The sequence below is a fragment of the Hippichthys cyanospilos genome, chromosome 2 (assembly GCF_059441005.1).
Source record: "Hippichthys cyanospilos isolate Australia breed blue-spotted pipefish chromosome 2, RoL_Hcya_1.0, whole genome shotgun sequence".
In the NCBI taxonomy this organism is placed as follows: domain Eukaryota; kingdom Metazoa; phylum Chordata; class Actinopteri; order Syngnathiformes; family Syngnathidae; genus Hippichthys; species Hippichthys cyanospilos.
In genome coordinates, this window is record NC_142370.1 from 21346300 (window position 1) to 21369062 (window position 22763).

General features: G+C 40.1%; 1 protein-coding gene across 1 annotated transcript in view; it reads right to left on the reverse strand.

Annotated features, from left to right (window-relative positions):
* Positions 1–22763, reverse strand: part of mgat5 (alpha-1,6-mannosylglycoprotein 6-beta-N-acetylglucosaminyltransferase) — a 38811-nt gene that overhangs the window by 2323 nt on the left and 13725 nt on the right. Inside the window, exons 4-14 of the mRNA XM_088440223.1 lie at positions 20600–20676; positions 19812–19901; positions 17467–17538; positions 16664–16825; positions 16305–16474; positions 16077–16211; positions 14291–14424; positions 10036–10169; positions 4289–4438; positions 945–1091; positions 738–854 (exon numbers count right to left, since the gene is read on the reverse strand). Of these exons, the coding sequence (XP_088296349.1) occupies positions 738–854; positions 945–1091; positions 4289–4438; positions 10036–10169; positions 14291–14424; positions 16077–16211; positions 16305–16474; positions 16664–16825; positions 17467–17538; positions 19812–19901; positions 20600–20676 (1388 nt within the window). The remainder of the gene's footprint in view (positions 1–737; positions 855–944; positions 1092–4288; positions 4439–10035; positions 10170–14290; positions 14425–16076; positions 16212–16304; positions 16475–16663; positions 16826–17466; positions 17539–19811; positions 19902–20599; positions 20677–22763) is intronic.

Consider the following 22763-nt stretch of genomic DNA (forward strand, 5'->3'; position numbering starts at 1 on the left):
ATCGCGCCAAGGGCTCGTCTCGTCTACAGACTCTAAAGATGATGTTGAGCAAACAAAAGCTACTGCAGCAACACAACAAAACCACGCAGTCCAAATGAATCAAACGATGTAATGAAATAGAAAAAAAGCCACCAGTGCACTGTGTAGCAAGCAAGGCTCCAAAGTGGTTCAGTGATGTCATTTTAGGTTTGCCCGTGCCGCTCGCCCAGCAGTAAACATTTTTGTTAAATAATTAAAAATCCATGAAATGTTGGTCAAAGTGTGTTGATTTGAGATGGGGGGGGGGGGGGGGCATTGCTTCATGAATATTACACTTTTTGAAAATATGAAAATGGTGTCTCATACATTTAAAGGTACCATAATATCACATTGGATACTTCTAACATTGAATGTAGGTGATTAAAATCAATTAAACTGTAAAGCAACCAGAGTTTTCAGGGCAGATCAACAAAAGAGGATTTTGTTAATGCACCAAATCATCAACAACTCATTCAGTGTCCACATGTAAGGTGGTGAACGGGAAGGAGGAAGGGAACTATGTATGCCAGGGCAAGCGGGAGACTGGTAGGCTCTGGGATCACAAAGCATATAAGGCTCTGTCCAATGAACAAAGCCATTGTCCTCAATCTTACAAAGCACAATGCAGCAGAAGCATCACATTAAAGTATTTTCATCTGGAATCGGTTGGTTAAGTGTCAAGTATAAAATCAGTGAATCATGGAATTTAATACGTTTACCTTCTGGCTGAGGATGGAGCGGATTGCTCTTTCTACTTCAGCAGCATTTTCAATATCCACGGTCCAAACGTGGGGTTGACCGATATAAACCTCTGCATAGGGATGCTGAGAGGTCAGCTGCAAGGAAGGCCGAGAGCACATATTTGGTTTGAATGCAGATGGAAACGCTTGTGTGAAATGTTAATATGAGTTTGCAAAAAGGGTCACCTCTCTCAGCGTGGGCTTTCCCTTGAAGAAGTCAGTGTTCTTACTGCTTTTTGGTGGGTTGAACTTAGGGTTGAGGAAGGCACACCCATTGGCGATAGCCTCCAAGGGGGCAGGGCCCTCGTAGGGAAAAGACAGACCCACGAACAACTGGAAATGAAAAATTGCCAGAACGTTCAGGTCAGTAGACCACTACGTGCAAAGCAAGACAAAAAAAAATTGACGAGTAAGGCACTCTTCTTCTGTATATTCCGTTGACAGACAGTCAAATAAACGTGGTGGGTCTTGAAAATAATTATGACCAAACTGAATGATGTATGGACACAAGCGCTTGTATTTTGAGATGAGAGCTTTTATTTTGAAGTTGTTCCTGGAAGCTTTTCGGGGTAAAAGCTGACTACTGCACAACCTGTTGTGGCAGGAAAGTCACAAGTTGCCATCTAATACAAACTACTCAATCTTAATTATATATTTATAGATATATATATATACATTCAACACACACACACACACACACACACCCACACGCACACACACGCAGTGCCCTCGTTTGCTTGCGTTCCCGACGCATAATTTTTGCCAGGGGACGCATAGTTTTTTGACATCAAAAAATGAATCCTCGTCCATCTACTCTTTTATTCAACAAAACTTACGACTTGACGACTTACCAACATTTGCAACAAATTTGTCCGCCACGTTTGTTTTGATCTCGCGGGGGAAAAAAAGGACGTCAATCGAGAAAAAAAGAACACATCTTTGTTTGCATAAATGCTGGTTGCCGTGAGCCTCACGCCGCGATGAAGAATGACAACGAGACAGAAAAGTGAGTTTAACACAGACATGTGGTATTGTGTTGCCTTTTCCTTTCTTCTTGTAGTTCCTCCCACTATAGCCTTAAGAATCTTCTCTTTCCTTTGTCCCTGCACACTCTCTTGTAGATGCAAACCACCAGACTGGTCTGATAAGACTTGTGTCTTTGATGTTTCAAAAAAAAAAAAAAAAAAAAAGAACTAATTTGTTTTCCTGTTTTACTGACCTTGCCTAAATCCTAAAAAATTCCACAAGATTGTTGAGGAATTGAGAGCTTGCCATAACTTGCTACTCTGATATTGCAATCAAATAAAACTTTGTCATCTAATTAAACAGCTTACCTTAGTTTTTGAAAAGCACTTTCTCAGAGTCATATTTTTAATATAACTTCTAAATTCAGGAATACTATAAATAGAAGATAGAAATAATACTTTATCATTTGCTCACATTTGTTGTGGACAAACACCAGCTGGGGCTAAATTGACGCTAATTTAATGAGCAGTAAATCCAACACTGAGAAAGGAAGGCAGGCAGGAGGAAGCGCGTGGCAGCAGTCAGCTCACAGCTACAAAAGCTATCAGTGAGAACATTCGATGGGCCTTTATGAGATGCTTCTGGTGTTTGCCGATAGCAGCAGTAGGCTCGATTTAACAAACGAGCCTCCAACGTTACTAAAAGACCACGCAGTTGACGCAGAACCTTCCCTTTGCTAACAACCAAATTGCTATGGCATCACTCGGATTGAGGCAAAGCACTTCTTCACCAGGAATGGTTTTTGGGACACAAACTTGCTGTGAAGTGGTGGTGGTTGGGGGAGAGAGGGGGTCAACCCTTCCTCCGGCTTTTGCCATTGGCATCCAAGTGGACTGGTGCAGGAGCTCATAAGAGCAAATACTTTTGTCAGGACCTGTTAATGCTACACTAATAACACACCCGAGTTGGCATGTTCTAGCTTGTTGAGTGTACCCTGTGCAGATGCCGGCATCATTTCAAATACCTCCTTAAGAGCAGGTTTCTAACAGCAGGTGGCAGCAAAGCACACCACTTCGTTACATATAAAATGTGTTGCGTAAGGGCAGGCCAAAGCTCCTCAACCTTGAGGAACAATCAACCTCTATTTATAGGGACTAGGAAGAGAGGGGAACAAAGACAGTCGCTCAGATGGATTGAGAGCACAATTGCAGCTGAGAGGAGTGAAGGCGCACCAGCTGAAATATTTAAAGGCATGCAAGATGGACCCCGCGTGATTTGGTCTATAGCACTGGATGATGAATGACAGCAAGTGTTATGTTGTTGCAGAACATTGAAGCTGACCTTTTGGATAGAAAATGTCATCGCTTCCTGATCTTATTGTGACATTTGTGCAAAATGTTAAGATGAATTCACTTATTATGGCCACAGACTTCTTGCATGAAGTCACAGTGGTCTTGACCTTTAAGTGAATTTGAATGCTTTCATACTCATGTGCTGAGATCCACGAGTACCCGATTGAAACGTTTCCTGTGAATATAAGTATTAAAACCAGGCCAACATGACGGTATCTTTTCCAGAGATGTATTTTCGCCATGACAAACTGTATATCTAGATCTACTTTATATGCGGAATATAAACTTGACTCCGGATAACCTAAGGACAAGTCCAGTCAGATAACAGGAGAAGCAGAGCTGAGCACACCCAGAACCAAGAGTAAAGAATAGGAGGCAGATAGGAATTTGTCACTCAAGGAGGACTTTCCCGCAGAAAATTTACTGTACAGCTGAAGGTCCAGCCGAGGCATGTTCCGATAACCGGATTGCTGATAAATCGTGTTGAAGTTCTTTTCCCTTTACAGGCAACTGCACTGTGCAGCGGGAGCCACCTCTCATTGTGTATCATATGCGAGTCCTCCCCGGCTACAGCAGCCAATTACATAACAGCTGCTGTTGTCCCCAATCACAGCACAGCTGCTGTTGACCACTTTCTGCTTCACTGTCTAACTACCACATATAACGAGGCTAACATCCTATCATATGCTACTTTCGCAGAGCATTTTAAGCGATATCGCTCGAAGTAGGACGAGAGGTGAGAGAGATAGCCCAGGCTGATTTGTGGTGCGCACCCGCGCATTTGTGTGCATGAAATAAACTCTCATCACCATGATAAGATGCCACATTATACTATTAATTGATACATGAAGTGCTTGGAATGATGGTATTTCCTTTCAAATCTATCACATTTCTAATTTTGTGCTGTCATTTTACACTTTGCATGTTTCAGTTTGAATTTAATGGGTTCATTCAGAAAGAATTCATTTATGTTTATTGTTGCGCAAAACCCGTTTTGCTCACTTAAGGTTTGTTTTTAATTTTTCTGTACAGTTGCAATTTAATTTAGCAAGGTAAATGTTTGTTTTTGTAACAAATTCTGCATTATTTATTTTGTTTAAAACTGTAACAGTGATTTAATGCGTCGTGATAATTCTGTGACACATCCGATATTTTAGTGTTCTTGCATACCTTAACAAAAATTTGAAAGTGAAAAATAGTGTATGAGCTAACCTTGGTTTCTCGGAGGAGAAACTGCAAGTCTCGTCCACTCAATATGCCATGGTTCCTCACGTAGCTTGGGAGGTGGACAGTGCTGGTGCCATGCACAGTGCCGTGCACTTCCATGTAGCTGTGTATGATGTCAAGGTACTTTTTCTTGTCCTATGACAAAAAGAGAGTGAAAACACGTGTTCGGTCAGGCGAGATTTAGTCAAGCCAACTACCATGTTAACTTCATTTTATGGTGTCCAAAGCAACAGTATTCCTCATGAAAAAAACCCCACAATGCTGACAGATGTGAATGATGACTGATTTCATAGAGGGTAAGACAAAGAGCAATTCAACTCAACTGAACACCAACCATTGACAAGGATCTAGTGCTAAATATATCTGGGATATGACAGTCCACTTTTCCATGGTGGCCATATTTTTTTTTTTGTTTTTTTGTGCGTATTGAGCACCAGGGAATGATCCAATTTTGTATGTGGTGTTATCTGAAAACATGCCTTTACCGATAAGCATGCAAAACTGCAGATCAAAGGGTCAATTTATTCACAATGTCAAAATGCCTCAGAGTAGCATCTAGGCATGTGTGCGCTCGGGTGCAGCAAGGCTTTACTTTTGTTTTAAGCTGCCAAGTTCAAAATATACATTCAAGCTGACTTACAACAAAACATGGCTTTTGAAAACACGTTGCCTCCAACACAATTGCCTGCTCTTTTGTGTGTGGCTCGGGACACAGATTTTAAATTTCAGGTACCCACTTGTCAAATTCCCAGTGGGTCAGATTATCAGTAACTAAAGAAGGTGGGTGTGTGTGCGCTGACAGAGAGAGCAGGTAGAAGAGATTTGACAAAGGAGAGAAAAAAAGAAAACACAAGACACACTAATTAAATCGTTTCCCTTTAATCCTTTCATTCAGAGGAGCTGATGATTAATGTATGGAGAGGTATGGTTAATGACAGATACCTAAAATCTTGTGCTTGAAAAAAAAAAAAGACCTTAACTGCGAGGAAACTAAGTCTCTGAAAGTGAGAACATGATGCGAGTTTGCTGTGACCTTTTCACTATTTACAGTGGAACAATATAGCCGGCCGATGAGCTTTCAAGGCATACCTAACATTAAGCTTCACCGTCAGAGGACATCACTCCCCAGATGCTATTTAAAGCATCACTTTCTTACACATGCACCAGCATTGTACATTGAGGGGAAAAAGAGACAAAGAGAGCTCCTCCCGTTGCGCGGAGCCTCCGGGCTCCCTATCTCACTAGCTCGCTCACCCACTTACCTGCATGCCACACAGTCGGCAGACACCATATTCCCCCAACAAATTTATAACTTAAAGATGTAAAGATGAGATTTATTATATTCTGCTTAAGTTTTTACATTGTCACTGAACTGTTGATGGCTCCTATACACGGTAACATAACCAAAATTTCACCCTAAAATTAAGGCTGTGTCCTATATACAGGTGCGTGCTATATTTGGGGAAATATGGGCTATTATACGGTTCTGGATATTAAACATCTTCAGTGCTGAAACACCTATTTAAAAGTGGCTCTAATTTAAAAGTGCTCCGCTTTTCTGATGTAAATGTCATAAGGACTATATATAACAGAACCGGGCTTATTCCGCGTTTTGATCCACTAGAGAGGGAGACAGAAGTTGATTAGGTATTGTCGACAGGCTTTAACATTCTCAATGATTGTAAAGAGAACCAAACACTTGTTCAAAAGCTCCCAAATTTGGCGGCTGCTAGGTAAAATCATGAGGCGACACTGTTCATGAAGGAAAGTGGGACATTTCCAAGTTTAAAAGACTTTGCTGAGTTCATGTCAATTGAAGCAGAGATTGTCTGCAACCCAATTAGATCATTTCAAATACTCCACTCAATGGATTTAAGGGCCTTCAATGGGAAAGAAACACCTCCGGTGTTCTCCATACACAAGCAATAGGGACAATTGAAAATACAGAGCAAGGGCCAACTGTCAAATCATGCTGCATGCATTGCCAAGACAATGGACACAAACTTCCCACTTGTCTACCGTTCAAAGAAAAATCGCTTGATGAACGAACTGTGTAATAAACTCTGTTATGGCTGCCTCAAACCTGGACACAATGTGAAAGAATGTCTATCCAGAGTTGTATGTGAAGTATGTGGGAAAAAAACACACAACTTGTTTGCACAACTTCAATTACGTTGATAACAAACCAACAAATAACGAAACTCAAGGCAACGCAGAACAGAAAGCAACCACCGTACTCATCTCTCAATGCCGAACCTAACCAACAACATGTAAGCACCTCTATGATTGTTCCAGTATGGGTTTCTTCAGAATCACATCCAAATGCAGAAAGATTAGTTTATGTACTCTTGGACATAACAGTTTGTTGACACAGATGTGTCTAAGAGTCTAAATGCAGAGTCCGCCCCAGTCCGGTTAAAGCTCACTACAATGCTTAGTGAGGATGCTGAGGTGCCAAGTGAATGCGTTTCTGGTCTTAAGGTCAGAGGCTACAACTCTTCAGAAGTTATTGAACTCCACCACAAATCAAGGGACGGGACACTGGTTTTTGTTTATGCGTCTATGACAGGTGAGCATGTGGGCTTACTGCTTGTGCTGTTTTGCATATGCCAATGTAGGATCAGTGTGAATTGTCTTTCTTCATCATGCCCTACATCCTGCTTGTCATGCTCTTTGTGACTCATAAGATGGTTGATTTGAAAGTAAAATGGTAGAAATGGGGATGGAGAACATTGCTGCCTATGATGATAGGATGAGTTGGGTGAAGACTGGTGTAGAAAAATGTTAGTCAACCCATCACCATGTTAAAAAAAGCTCTGTAAATGCATGCACAGATTCAGCTTTTGAAAACTTTTCCCAGTTATTTGAAATTTCACTGGAGTTCTAAATTCCTGGGGAAAAACCATGTTGACTGGCTGGCTGGTGAACACTAAATAAAATGATGCTGAGAGCCTAACAGGGTCGCTTGTCTCTCGTGTTCCCTTTCTAAAATTTAAACTAGGTTGCCAAGGAAACCACACTGTCTACTTAACTTTTATTATCAAAGATTGTAGCCTGTTTTGAAAATAAATACCAAGAATACTGCATAATAGAGTTTTGAAGATTAATATATGAAAAGAATTACGAAAATCATCAAATTCCAGAAATCAAGGCGCTGCCAAGTGGCAGGATGCTGGGTTGGTGGTTTACAAGATGTATTTACAATAGTTACTTATAGGGAGGGTTCAACACTTTTCCCTCAGAAATAAATGATCAATGTACATCAATGAAATCCATCTCAATCAACACCTCTGAGCTTCTGTTCATGTATGTTGCTGATTTAGTCCTCAACCACCCTCCCCTCCGCATATATTTTGGGCTTTTGTTTCGTTGTGGTCTAATTGGAACGCTAATGGACGGAGACTGGATGTTTTCACTCTCAAAACTCAAAAAAGCTTTTTTTTTGTGTGCAGATTGATTTTTAAGAGTTAAAAATAATGAGTACATCCAGTTAATGAATTAGGAAGTGTGTTAATGCTACAACACGAGAGATAGATGAAAAAAAGGTAAAAAGCCACCCTGCTTCCATAATGTGTTCACTTAAAAAAATGTCAACCAATCAACGCTACAGTGACTTGGATAACAATTTAGCAGATTTTTTTTTAGCCCTTTTTGTGCCCTTTCAGTGGTCTTGTTCACATTTCATTTGCGCTGAACGCTTTACAACCAAGAACAAGTGAAGCTGCAATAGAGGTGGAAAAGCAGCCAAATTAAAGCTGGCAGATCAGAGTGGAGGGTGTGTATCTGTGGCCAATGTTTAGCAGATAGAATTAACCCAGGAAAAATGTGTATATCCTGCCCCTGCAAATTGTAGCGCGTCAAACTGTATTTCCGTGTACCCCCTGCAGTGTGCTCGTGGAGTAATCAGCAGGTCGGTGCTTTGAGTAATTATATGTATGGATGTTTTAAAAGTCCTCTGTGGTAATTGAACACATCGCAAGTCAGTAAACTCAACTGGCTAGAGGGTGTACAGTGCCTCATTTCATTCCTTTGGCAAGACCTTGCCACCCCCCCCCCCTCCCCCCCTCCAAAAAACAAAACAAAACAAAACAACATATCTCTACATGAAAACAAGCATTTTCACAATGTGTGTGTGCTATCTGGTAACTAGCGGGTAATTCATGCTAGAGGCAGTGCTGAAGCACTGAACAATAACATGCAAGTGCAAGTCAGTAGTTTGTACTTTAAGAGCAGCAGTGAAGTGAATGTCTTTTCAGGACAAGGGTGTATTGTTTGTATCAAGCCGTGACTCACCATAACAGGTTGTGAGGTATTAAGTCAGCCGGTGTTGCGAAATACAGTATTTTCCTGTACCAACTTATAAATAAAAGCCTTAGTGCCAAAGTGCAAGCATTCGTATAGAAATCATTAATATGATCGGTGTCTTCACATAAACTGGTAGCCCTTCATATTACTCAGTACCAAAGAAGTAGCTCTGGGTTTCAAAAAGGTTGGTGACCTCTGCTATAAAGTAATGACACAAAATGAATATCTAATATTTTCTTAAAGATCCTGAGATGTTGCAAAAGAAGTTGTTTGACAGACAAACTATCTGTGTGTGCTGGCAAAATGTTCATTGTTTCAATGTTTATTACTGCAAATTTTCCTGGGTTTAGCTGTACCGCAAGAAAGAATTTGTACAACTTTCGATTTTTCAAATGAACATTAAGAAATGAGAGTCCTCTGAAATGGACTTCACCAACATGCACAAAGTGAAAAAGAGACAGCCCAGTTCAAAAGATAGCAGAAGGGAAACAAAGCGAACCAGTCGGTTAGTTATCAGTCGGCCCCAAAGTGACCATTTAATTAAAAGCAGGGGGTAATGAACGCTTGGGAGTGTGATTAGCAGCTAATGTCTATTTCTGAACTGATGGGTCTCCTAGCTCGGCCTTTTGAAAGCTACATAATGGAATAACGCTTTATGAAAAGTAAGGCATACAGGCAGCAAATAAATAAGTAACATCTTTGGAAGTCTGGCACACATTATTCACCTTGAACTCAGTCTATGCCTATTCAGTACTGAAGGGTGTCAGCAGAGGGGCATGCACGGGAAGAATCACACTGGCTAACCATTACCTTTAGGGGCTGTTTTTAGTGCAGAGCACAAAGCTAATAAAGGGCACTTATCTTTTGGCATTTTACTAAACTTTGCGCATGGTACGATTGGGCTTAGCTGGGCATTTGCCCTGTTGTGCGCCATGGTGGGACAAAACAAGTCCGACTGTCTTAATGAATAATTTCAAGTGTAAAACAAACCCTTTTGCCCATAAAGCAAATATTGAATGTGAATTTTATTGACCCACTCATCTGAAGGGACCCACTGAGAAACAATGTGTCTGTCAGCTAAAAACTTACCAAGGTAGGGGCAGAAATCCTGCTATCTATGGTACAAAATGCCAAATAATGTGAAAAGGCTTCCAAGACTCCTGGTCTTTTTTTGTTTTTTTTTGTTTTTTTGAGGATGCCTTAGTTTCTGCGCTGCGGTGTGAGCATGAATTTGAATATATTTCAACTCTACAGAGACTGATAAGCAGAATTGGATATTTTTAACCACACTGTGATTCGATTGTCTAGAGGTTTTACCCACGGATGTTCCAAAGTTTATAGATCTGAAAATTGGTTTCTCCGCATTAGGTGTTAATAATGTGTATAATGATATTTATCAAAGATGAGTTAAGGATGCGCTTTCTTACCTTCCAAAAGTTGTCAACCTTGCCGTAGACTAGCGACTGATTTTGTCTTTTGATGTCATCAATATGTTTGATGTCGCTGGCATTAAGGTGCTGCTCCACTACAAAGCCCAGGAAGCTGTTGTCTGGAGTGTGAGCTGTGACAAGTGCAGGAAGAAAGCAGTGATTTATTTCCATACACAAATGGGCAGATGGCATCAAAGCAGAAGATCTCTGGCACTTTGGAGTGCCTCTCGGATAATGATGACAAAGCAACAAGCCTCGGATAATACTATGGTATTACACCCAAGTCTGCTCCTCATAAGAACCTAAATATTGTAGGCAGTGGTGGGCTGAGCGTTTCACACTTGAACCTTCAGTGATGTCTGACTCGAATAAATCTGTCTCAGAAGCACACTGGGCATTACTGGGCATTGCATCACTGCAACTGTATACAACACAGGCTATTTTCTGGTGCATTTAATCACCAATAAACCCACATCGGCAATTAAAACATATGTGATACTGTCAAAACTTCAAAATAAAAGGGAATTTAAAATGATTTGTCCACAAAGTTTTATTAAGACCACTACGGGCAGACAAGCTTTAACCAGATTGTATGCACAAATCACAGGTTACTGTAAGAACTTAATTTTATTTATTTACCATTAACTGAATATGTTGCGGAGAGTGAGAACTGTATTGTAGCCAAGGAAGCGGAGTCGGAGCGATTCATCCACACAGCAGCTCAGACCAATGAGCGGTCAGACACACATGACTCAACAATGCCACTTTTATTCCTCTTACAAACTCCACTGCCGAACGTGGCAACTCTCGAGCACTCAACTGAACGCTTTCTCTGTCAATGTCCTCTTTTTCTCACGATGACTGCCTCGTAACTCAACGCGCGCCAATAATACATAAATAAGTCTAATACACGCCCCTCTCCTCGGACCTATTTAGCTGCCTAGCAACATGCTCGCCACGACGGTGTACAAAAAGAGACCTCCGCCCATCATACACACGCATGAACGAAATCTACCCCATGCATCTGTAAAGACCAATCCCTAAGCGGCCAAATGTGATCGACGCCTGTCCCTGTGGCGGCCTAAATACACCGCAACGATGCTCGCTAATTAACTGCCTTCTATACATGCGTGAGAAGTAATGCCTCTAAATACCATCGGCTGCGGGAGTCACCACTCCTCATTGGTGGAAAAACACAACTTTTTGGAAAACTTTTAAGGGATATAAAACTTTTCTGTCCACGAACTTTACCGTCAAGCAAACCCTCACGCTCTTGACACTATTGTGCAATGCGAACAATCCTACCTGAAATATACAGGTGATATATCCAGGTATGTCCCATGTCTTAAATAGCGTGACTTTCTTCACTTTATCGACATTACCTTCGACGGTAATACCATACAGATACGGACAAAGCCATCTTGCTCTTCCATTCAGACAGATAATGCGCATCAAAGTACGGAGGACGACTATGTGCAAAATTGTCAAGGCTTTCCCCTGCTCACTGTTTATCTACGTTAGTTTCTTCCTGTTCTTGCCCCGTGTGCTGATTTGCTTGCTAATAGCCAATCAGTGATTAATTCTCACGACAGTCTGATGCCAATTCAACATGTTGAACCCTCAGAAAATTCTCCGCCAACGCCTCTGACGTTCCAATGGGGTTTTTTCAAACTAATAAGATGGCACATCGGTGCCTGGATTCTTTCTGACTTCCGATTGTTGCATCTAGGCCGTGGATAGTCCCCCTCTATGAGCCAAACTCATCCGATTAAGGTAGAAATACATTCTATAATAAGTGCAAGTCCATTGACATTTACCATTTACTTGGCCATTACAAAGACAACAATGTTACTTCCTTCGTTTTACTCAAACACCTTCTTTCTGATAGTTTCAAGTAGGAGTGTACACAAAGTTTTCCTACAAAAACTAAAAACTCCATTTTTTTTGCATTTAATTTATTGACCACCAAAACAAACAAATGAAAAAACACCCAGTATTTAAGGGTCTACTGTAATTGTTCTTAACATATTGACTTATCGTGATTTGGGGGGAAAAATGCTACCTAACATTTTTTTGTTAATAGTGACCCAACAATTGTTTTCTGATTTTTCAGGATTTTAGGATGAATTGCCCATATTCCAAATAAAATAAAAGAGTGTCTGTGCCATCTCCACATCCAGGACCAAAAAGAGCAATCTGTAGTAAGGTGACCATTTTTGAAGCAGTTGCTTGAGGATCATTTACAGTACGTATTATGTTCAAAACTTGACATGGGACAGAAAGGGTGGGAAACCATTTTTGCTTTTGAATTATTAACTGTACAGGCTAGCACATCCACCTCACAGTTCAAAGGTCATACGTTGCATGGTTGCGGGTTTTCTTCAGGGACTTTGGCTTGGAGGATGGCAGATGCAAGTGGCCGCCAGCTTGTACACTCCTGCTTAAGGCCACTGACTATTTTGATTCATATTTCTAGAAATTAAAAAAAAAAAAAACTAAAATTTTTCAACAGAATACAGCTTTACAGGGGCTAATGTGAACGTTTAGGAGAATAGCCAAATGTACAAACTTTGAATGGATGATGACTTGGGTGTGGCCTGCTTTTATGGTAATAGATGTTATTACCTATTGAAGATGTTGGTTCATTCCAAAATACTTGAAGTATGCAAATAAATGCAAACATGAAGAGAGTTTGAATAATTTTCAGGTAGCTGTAGTGAGTCATTCATGTTTTGCATTCACTGATTCCCATTTGCAAATTTGCTTTCTGTAAATGAATGTCTACTCGTGGCATAATCAAAGCATCAGCTGCACTATCAGCCTGACACATTTCACAGTCTTTTCCGCATGTGATAAAAATGAACAAAAAACACAAGCTGCTGTTCAGTCTCACCTGAATTAATTACTGTTTGTGATATTTCAACCCAGTTCACAAATACACACAAATCCACAAGTTGAAGGACACAGAAAACTGTGTGAACCTTTTTTAATGATGTATGATAGGAAAGAAAAAAAATAATCTGGAGTCACGTTGTTGGGCAATAAAGGTCAACCGCTTTATTTTCCCCATAGTAACAGCTGGCAGTGTGCTTTCATTGTCAATTGTTATAAACCTTTTTTAACTTGTTTAAATTGCTGTCAACATTTGTTTTTCCAAATCACATTAATGATTAATGTGATTTAGCAAAAAAAAAAAAAAAAAAAAAAAAAAAAAACAGCACAATGTTTTATGACTTTTTCTTAAGGTTTAAAATATTTAAGATACCGGTGCTTATCATTTTTAAGACCAATTAATTTTGTTATTCTTTGGTGATTTAAAATGTACGCATCAAATTGTTCAGTTGATAAAAAATGTTTTTGGTTTTGACATTTTTTTCACTTCAGGCACCTTGATGCACTTTTTTTTCCTGTTTCAGATTAACCCGTATAACGCTTGTAAAAAGTAAATCTAACAAATGTTGAATTTTGATTTACCGTATTTTTCGGGCAATAAGCCGCAGCAGTAATAATTGAGGGGAAAAAAACAACAACAAAAAAACCCAAGCAATAACCTGTCTTCAAGGCTGACCATGTCTGCATGTTTAGCACCAACATGTTTATAGAAAATGGATGAGTGGAAGGATATTTTCAACATAACACTGGGGCTCAAAATGTATGAAAATGTACGCTAATTACATTAAGTCAATCATAAAATTGCATGACAAAAGCTATTAATTTCAAGGGAAACACCTGGCACAAAGGAAAATGCGAAAGGGCTAAACGCATACAGGGCACCGCTATATAACATGATGAAGATAGGAACTAATATTAGGTAGCATGTTATCCACAGTCACAAAATGTTTGGTCAACAAACAAAATAATTTTGGGCATATGACAAGATTCTTACAAAGAAAGTACAACCTACAGACAGTTGTGGGCCAGATTTCACAGAGACAAAACAACAAGTGCGTCACCGCCTGACTGCTCTCAAAACCACACTATGCTTCTCACTACAAAATGTAATATCAACAGCGGCTATAGGCGGCGCCAAAAAACAAAGATCAAGCCAAACAGCACAACTTAAGGAACTGTTAAACTACACCAGTTCCAAAACATTATTTCAGGTGCGGCCCACGTGGCCCGGTACCAGTAGATTCACGGACCAGTACCGAGCGGCGGACCAGTGGTTGGGGACAACTGTTTTTATTTTGACAATATGATGGTTAACAGAAGCACTTGTGATGAAGGTCGTGTTGTATTTTTCAGAACTTACGAAACATGGTGTTGAACTGCTGAGGATTGAGGTTCCATTTCCCCCAGGGTGTCTTATGACCTTTGGACTGGGCATAATGGGCATGATTGAACTCTGGTTCTGTCCCAAAGGAATCCAGCACCCGCAACATGCACCTGTGGTGTGACAAAAAAATATTTTTGGTGTGCAACAATTCCAGTATTCTGGTATACTGTATAAAATCCACTTGTCCATGCCACTTAAACTGTTCTGGGTTTCGGGGTCTAAAAGGTGATCTTGCCTAGTTCCTTGGAGTGATACCTAATCAATCACAGTGATTAATGTGAATTGGGCAATGACTAGTAACTGCGATCCTGTCATCTCTGTGGGAACTTTGTGAATCACAACACAAGTGTGGAACGAAGGTGTGAGAAAATAACCATCTCCCCATGAATCAGGGATTACACATCAACAATCATATATACCGTCTATGAAAATCAATACCCAGTTTCAATATCTGCAGCATAACATCTTGTCACGTTGAATTTATGCCTCTTCCCATCCCTCATTTTCCTTATTCAGTGGTAAGCTGGAGGGAATTCCAGTAATAATTCATTACACCGCACGTGGAAACAAATACCGGTTCTCTAAATGGATGTACCACCTTTATTCCTTGAGCATTTATTTGTACTTTTATGCTAATATATTGTGTACGAAATGTTAAAACAACTGCCATTTATTAATTATGGTTCTAAATATTCAAGTTGGAGGACAAAGGCTTATAAAAACTGAAGCAAAGTTTGAATATCAGAGTCAGCTAAGTTTTGTCAAGATTCATTTTTACCATATTGCTGAAATGTAACCACTCAACAGAACTAGAAGTATGCAGGATTTTTTTTACTGAATGGATCAAAGCAACATCATTTGCACTTATGAATCAACGAACAGCTGCAAACATACGAGCAATAAAGAATTTCAACAATTGGAATTTTCAGACTTAAAGGTGCGCCAAGTTATAGAGCAGACTCTCAATGAACAGGTCTATTTTTGGAATCTTACATATACAGGGCGTACTGGGTCGAGATGTGGACCAGTTTATCAGGCACAATAATGAACATTGAGGTAAACAAACCGATACAGAAGAGCAAACCTTTAACTTCAATTCGACATCCATACTTCATATATATTTGACAGGGTGCGCAATAAATTTTTGAGAACGTTAAAGGAGTTTAAGTGTGCTTTAAAGTAAAAAAGAAAAAAGGTATCTTTGTTACACCAGGTATATGCAATCACACCGAGCGCACTGACATAAATAACTTGGAGTATAAAATACTGAACAATATTTGGACCTTAGATTATGCCTGACTTTGGCAATGAAAGTGGACGTAGTGTTATCTGTGAGTGAAACAAAATCTGGTGACAAACATAAGGGACCATGGGGCAATGAGTCTTCCCTGATTTATTGCTGTCAGTATGAGCATCTTTAAATAAAACCAAACAAACCTCACTCAATGGACAAAGTGATTACGAAATAGCCAAACCCAAATCCCCCCCGCCCCCCGACCAAGAATGATGACACTAGTGAGAACAATTCTGATTTATGAATTGAAACTAGTGATACTTTTTTCTAAATAAAATAAATTTAACAGTCTTGCACTCTGAGTGGTAATTCCCTCTCACTTAGCAATAAAAACCTGCAAAATCTCTTTCGGTTCAGGAACTGGTTTCAATCAGTACCTTTGTAAATGCTGATTTGACACGGGTATTGCGAAAAAGTACTTATTTGTCTAGGTTCTTTTAATATAAAATACTAAAAAAAAATACTTACTGATAGTGGACCCATGAAGGTCCAAGTGTTTTCTTGAACTGGGTGAGGCCCACAATATCAATGTATATAAGCTCAACAACCTTGTCACCTTGAGTGGGGCAACTGGACTTATTCCCCATCACTCGCCGCATGATCCTGGAGAGAAATGTTTGCAGTCACTTTGCAGTTACTGTAGGGTACCTGTTTAAAAGACACACTTTTGTCCACATGAGTATTTTTTGGACTTACTCTTTGAGCTCAGCCAGTGAGGCAGAAATGCGGACGTCATGACCAAGCAGGTATAGTGTGGTTATGAGATCACTCCATTGGACAAGCTCACCCAGTGGGCCACCGCTGAAAGCATTTTCGGCTATTTTGAAGCCCGACTCCTTCGTTAGCAGACCCAAGTGCACCAAGACCTGAGAGCAGACAGTGAAATAAATAGTAAAATCATCCTTGACAAAAAGGTGCAACGTCAGGGTTGGCACTGGAATTGACCCACCGGAGCAGCCCGCGAATGTATAGTGTGTATAAACCACTCCTTTGCTACCACATTCTAATCATTTGCATGACTGAAATCCCTCGAGCAGATTGCGGCAGTGTGTTACCTTCTTCCTCCTTCTTTTGGTCAGGTTCTGCTTAGCAGCCAACGATCGAATAGCTTGGACCCATGGCTCTGCCATGCGTTTGATCCTTAGCATCATCCAGCGGAACTCTTCCCGCTGAGACATCACACGGTATAGCTCGTGAAAACTGGTCCGGATCTCCGCCTGAGCACATTAAAAAAAAAAGTTTGCAGAATGAACACTTATCCACGTACGCCATATGTAAGGTGCGGACTTTAGTGAATTGGCTTGACATTTTCACCTCGCTCTACACTGCATAAAGACAAAGTATATTTTATATATGTATAGTTTATAAATGTGGCCCAATACATTAGAACATCTCATGCAAAATTACATAAATGGTTGAATACAGGAAGCGGATTGGTATAATGTTCCCTCATTTTTTGCAGTTTAAGGGGACCGAAATCCCCCCACGAAAAGTAAGGTGACACATATTCTGTCAGATTTGTTTATTTACTGAAGAATTGACAACTGGATGTGGGTGAGTGCGAGCCGTTTCTGTATTTAGCTGCGTAAGATTCATCTATACCTTGTTGAGCATTCTGCGCTCTTGCTTTCATTTAAACGGGACAGCCACTTTTCAGCAAAAGTGCTGAGTTTTCTCCACTGACAATTTTGCCATGCATGGACTGATGACCATTATGGTTTTTGAACATGCTTTTCTATTTCTTCTCAGTTTCATCCAAGTTATTATTATTATTATTTTTTTTTAATGAATCAACAGGTGATCGTCTTAAAGAACCTTATGATAATTCTCCATAAAGGCAACATTTTCTGAGCCACACCTGCCCCCTCCTGTCCATGTCTTCATTCAAGCGCTTCGTTCTCCAAGGCAGATGGGGACACCAGTTCTCCACCTAACAAAAACCAATGACGCAGATGAGTTGCGGACACGGACTGTGCAACTGAAAACTTCTACATACACAAACAGTAACGCATGCCATTCTTCACTGTAATCCATTACAGCATCTTGTCCTTGATCTATCACCCCCATTAATATGTTAATGTGACAGTCTCTGACCATAAATTATACACGAGACTGGCTACATAGTTGAACCTGAAGGTGCTTGTGAATGAAAACAAGGATTTAGTTACAGACGGTTGTGAATTAAATTCAAAAGGAAGGGAAAACAACTGCAGAATATTGCGCTGATGTAGCAGGCTAAGTAGTACATGTATCATAGGTCTCACTAGTCCATGAGGGCCGCAAACCTGCATGTTTTCGACGGTGCTCACTTAAACACACCTGATTCCAATGATTAGGATCATTTTCAAGGTCCTGCAGAGCTCGCTGATGAGCTAATAATTTGAATCAGGTGGTTTTATGAGAGAAGCATCAAAACTATGCAGGATTGCGGCCCTCGAGGACTGCAGTTTGAGACTTATGATGTATACAGTATGTTGCAGTTTGAAAAAAAAACTGTCGTAGGAGCATTCATTGTTCAAGATTGCAGTGGTTGAAGACCTGTGGTTTGCGTACTCAATCAAAACGTATAATAATACAAATAAACATAATATATTAATTGTCAGTGAACGAGGGTCCCGCCTGAGTGGGTTAGAACAGTGGTCCCCAACCCCCGGTCCGCGGATCAACTGGTACCAGGCCGCGTGGGATGCACACGAAATAATGTTTTGGAGATGATTTAGTTTAATGGTACGCGCGCACCGAACGCGAACGAGGCAAACAAGCGGAGCGTTTTGTATTGTAGTCAATTGGAGTTCGCCTGACTGGGCGCGAATGCACGTCGGGCGACGCGATGGACGTGAATGGAGCGACGCAAATGGCCGCGCGTGGTCACGAGAAGTGAAATTTCGCCGCTCTCGTGAAGTTATTTTGTTTCTACTTTTTCCGCGTTTCGAGTCGCCACAGCCAATCAACTTCGGGAACATTCAACGGAGGGGGCAGGAATGAATCATGGCGGCCGCTCTGCGGTCACCGGGAGCGATCCAACACGGCCCCAGCTGAGCTTTCAATACGAAACAGAGCCAAGCAAGAGCCCTCACCTGGCTTGTCGAAAGGCGGAAGCGAGAACTTGGGACAACCGGTGTGTGCAGCGTTTGCTTCACTTAACAGCTGTTGAACCGTAGTTACTGTGCTAAGCTAACGATAGCGCAGCATTGTCAGCACAATATTTAGCATGGTCTCGGCCACTTGATTGCGACATTTTATTTTTTGGCAGACGAGTATTGCCGCAAAGAATAAAGGTGCAGTCGGTGAAAATATTGGTTCTGTCACATCCCAGAAAAGTGAAAAGTTCTCAGCAATGCTTTTTTCCGGATCTACCGTGAAGTGCACAGCAAGCTCGCTCCCCTCCCCTCTCCTCTCGCGATTAAAAAGATAGTGGACAAAAAGTCCATACCATAACCCATCCATACGTTTGTGATGTGGTTTTTGGTTGTTTTGGTTGTTTCCATGTACTCCCTGCATCAGGAACTACACAGTGGCTACGTGTGGCCATGGCCACCCCTTGTCACACTTTGGCCACATATTTGGCCACCCCGTCACCTTAGAGAAAACTTTGTTACTGTTTTAGAGAAATTACGCCCACACATATACTGTATCAGCCCTGATGGCTTGTTCTGGTGCCCTGAAGTAAAATCGCTATTGTATTTACTCACTATTGTGGTTACTCCAGTATTTGCATTAGTTTGTTTATGTATTTATTTTATTTAATATTTGGCACTTTAAACATAATTTATTATTTTTTTCATGTTCAACTATGAAAAAGCTCAGCTGCAACTTTCTTGAAGCAGCGTGTGAAAAAAGGTAATTTGTTTTGATAGTTTATTGGAGCCTGCTCAATAAAAATATATCATTTTGACATTGGAAAGTTTATATTATTCATTTTTTTGTGACAAATTTTGCAAAAAAATCACATATCTCGTTCTTGTGAACTCAAGTTCGTACGATATCTCGTCTCTTGGAATTTGTATCTCATCCCATGCCTTTTATATACATATATATATATATATATATATATATATATATATATATATATATATATACACACACACACACACACACACACACACACACACACACACACACACACACACACACACACTCACATATAAAAAGTCATTCTTGCTCTTGTTTTACTTCTGTCAATGTTGCACTGTATGCACTCACCTCACTGAGGTAAATGAAGAAGGAACAGGTAGATCCATCTACACCATAATTGGTGTAACAAGAATCAGAGCGCCACATCTCCTTCATCCACTAAAGCAAGGAATTGAACGGAAAAATAAGTGAAAACATTTGACTTGAATGAACGATATACAAACGAAAAGATGAAATCGAAAATTGAAAATTTCTTTTCAATAATTTGTTCTATGTGCCCCCACCCATCTACACGCAATACTCTGATTAATATTGCATTTGTAAAACAATGCCTTCGAAAAGCCCAGGAGTAGTAGCAGTAGCAAGTTTTTTTTTTCCACCTCCACCTTCTAAAATGCCTTTTAAAACAGTGATATCTTTATGTCCAAAACAAAGTAAACAGCGATTTTCTTCTTTCTTCTATCAGAACAAACCTTTATACACTGTTATATCAGTGGTTGCACAAAGAAGATGATGACGGATGCTACATGCAAGGCTCATTCTATTTTAGTAAATTATCCTGTGACATGTGTTAATATCTGTTGTTGGTTTTTGCTTACGTCTTGTAAATGCATTTTGAACCTTGGACTTACTTTGTCCTTTTTATTGCACAAACACTTCTGTCGGGACCCATGTTTTTTTTAGTGTTGCGAGTCACAGAGATCCAACAGTTTTCAGTGGTAAAATGAACACTGTGTTCATATAACTATATATTATATATATTTTATTCCCGTGTCTTTAATAATTTGTTCAACAATGACACAGTGATTGGAATACACGTGTTTTGTTTTGTGTGCGCACTTAATTACTTATTTTACCTTGAGCTTTCCCTCACAGTGAGGAAATCCATCCAAGGGCGGCATCTCACACTTCTCCTGGGCTCCATTCAGGAGATCTAATGAGAATTGAGATGGAAAAGAAGAGAAAAATGAAAAAATTTAAGGTGATTGACTAGAAAATCTTTTATTACCCAATGAGCATAATATTCCAGGTTTGGACAAGGAACACAACTTTAGTTGTGGTACATTCCCAAGATCTGTGTAATTTAATCTGGCTAGTAGATAAAAAGTCACGGCCTAAAAGGATTCGAGGCCATATTTTGCGATGAGTTTTAGAAATGTTAAAACCCCCACTGGCCTTCACGTGGTGTGGCTTTAATGAAAGGAAGATGTGGCAGCCATTGCTCATCACTCAAATGTTAATTGGCTTACTGGTCAAGTCAGTTAAGAATCAAGAACTTGACATAACCAAAATGACTTGTATACTGATATTACTAAAAAAAAAAAGTGAAAGTAAAAGTAAAAGTAAACTGTACATACTTCGAAAGCACCACATTACTAAATATAGAAAGGCAGGCCCATGTGCATCTGGACATTTGAAATAATCAACAGAAACAACCAAAGTTAAATAACCCTAAGGCCGTTTCCACCCGAAAGAGGTCTGAGTCTTGACAATAAAAAGTGTAATATGACCAATGTCATTTCAAACTGCATTTGTGGTATCGTTTGACATTGTACATTGTATAACAAAGCTTTGCAAGTTGCTCACGGGTCCAATAGAACTAAACCACCAAAATGACTGTTCAATGACACCAGTGTACATTGTTCAACATGCACAAAGGAGTTGAATTAATCGTAACATTGGCGTCAGTAGCAAGGTGAGATGCAATCCCCAAAATCGGTGTCAAGTTCGTGGGGGATATACTGTATATAAAAAAAAAAGAAGAAAAAAAAAAACTGTGGTGACCACTGCTCATGTTACTAGTTACAGGAGCTGGGGAACATTACGACCAACTGTATATATAACATGCTGTATAAAGGTAAAATGTATTGTATGTCAGTCATTTTTGTGTAAGGGCATTCATTTCATTTAACATTGTCTATAGATACCTGACTTTGGATTCATGCTTCTTTTCAGTAAAAGCCAATAGCCGCCACAAGCAAAGAACAAGACGATGCTATATGCTCATCATTCAGCCAGTCAACCAGGGAGAGTTACATCTTCTCCATGCTTTAATCAAGCAGAAGGAGTCACTGCAGTGAAGCATCTAAATTTAGCTCTCTTCAGATTCAACTATGGAGAAGGTGGCGAAGGTTTAAATACTCCTCCACCTCTCAAGAGTGGATGGTTGATTGCTTAAAATCCCCACCAAAAAGCTTATTCAGATAATGCAAAATGAGCTTGGTAACATTAGACTGACAGCAGGTGAGTGAAACAAACCAAAATTCAGGGTTGAAGCTAAAGTAGAGGATTATAAAAATCAATGAAAGCACTAGAAAGTGAAGAGAGAGCCAAAAGGGGAATTCTAGTCTAATTAAAAAAAAGGGAAAAAAAAAACAGATGAGATCATTCATTTCAGTTTATGAGGTAACTGACATGTGACAAATCCAAAATTGGATTTAGGACATCTGGTAAATATTGAATCTGGTTTCATCATACATTATGCAGCTTCTGTACAGAAGTAAAGCCTTTCCTTCAAACAACCTCATGCTTCAATATAACAGGTTTGGGCAGCAGTTTTCAGTAGTCAACAGCTTGATTAAATGCAAACTGTGGTGTTGTCATGTAACATCAAAAATGGACACAGGTGAGGCATTTACAGATGTTCTCAGAACCAAGAGCTAAATTTAAATGCACTTGTCAACAAGAACCAGTGGAACATTGTCGTTTTGTTCCTTGGCAGAAAGTCAAGTCATGAACTGCAAATGTGAGGTACTTAGCGGAAGGAAAGGAGGGCTGGGGACTTCTGTTGCTGATCCTATCTATCAGGAATCCTGAAGAGGCAATCACATCTTATAGCAACAGAAACACTTACTGCTATTTGAGGCAAGCCATTCACCAGAAGGCACATATCCTTGTGTTTATTAAGGCAGACACACTTCCCAGAATGGGGGGGTACTCATCAAGGCCCAAGGCCAGACCAATCCAAGAATTGCTTTTTCTTTCTCTCTGCCATTGTCAAAAAGGATCCACTAACCTCAA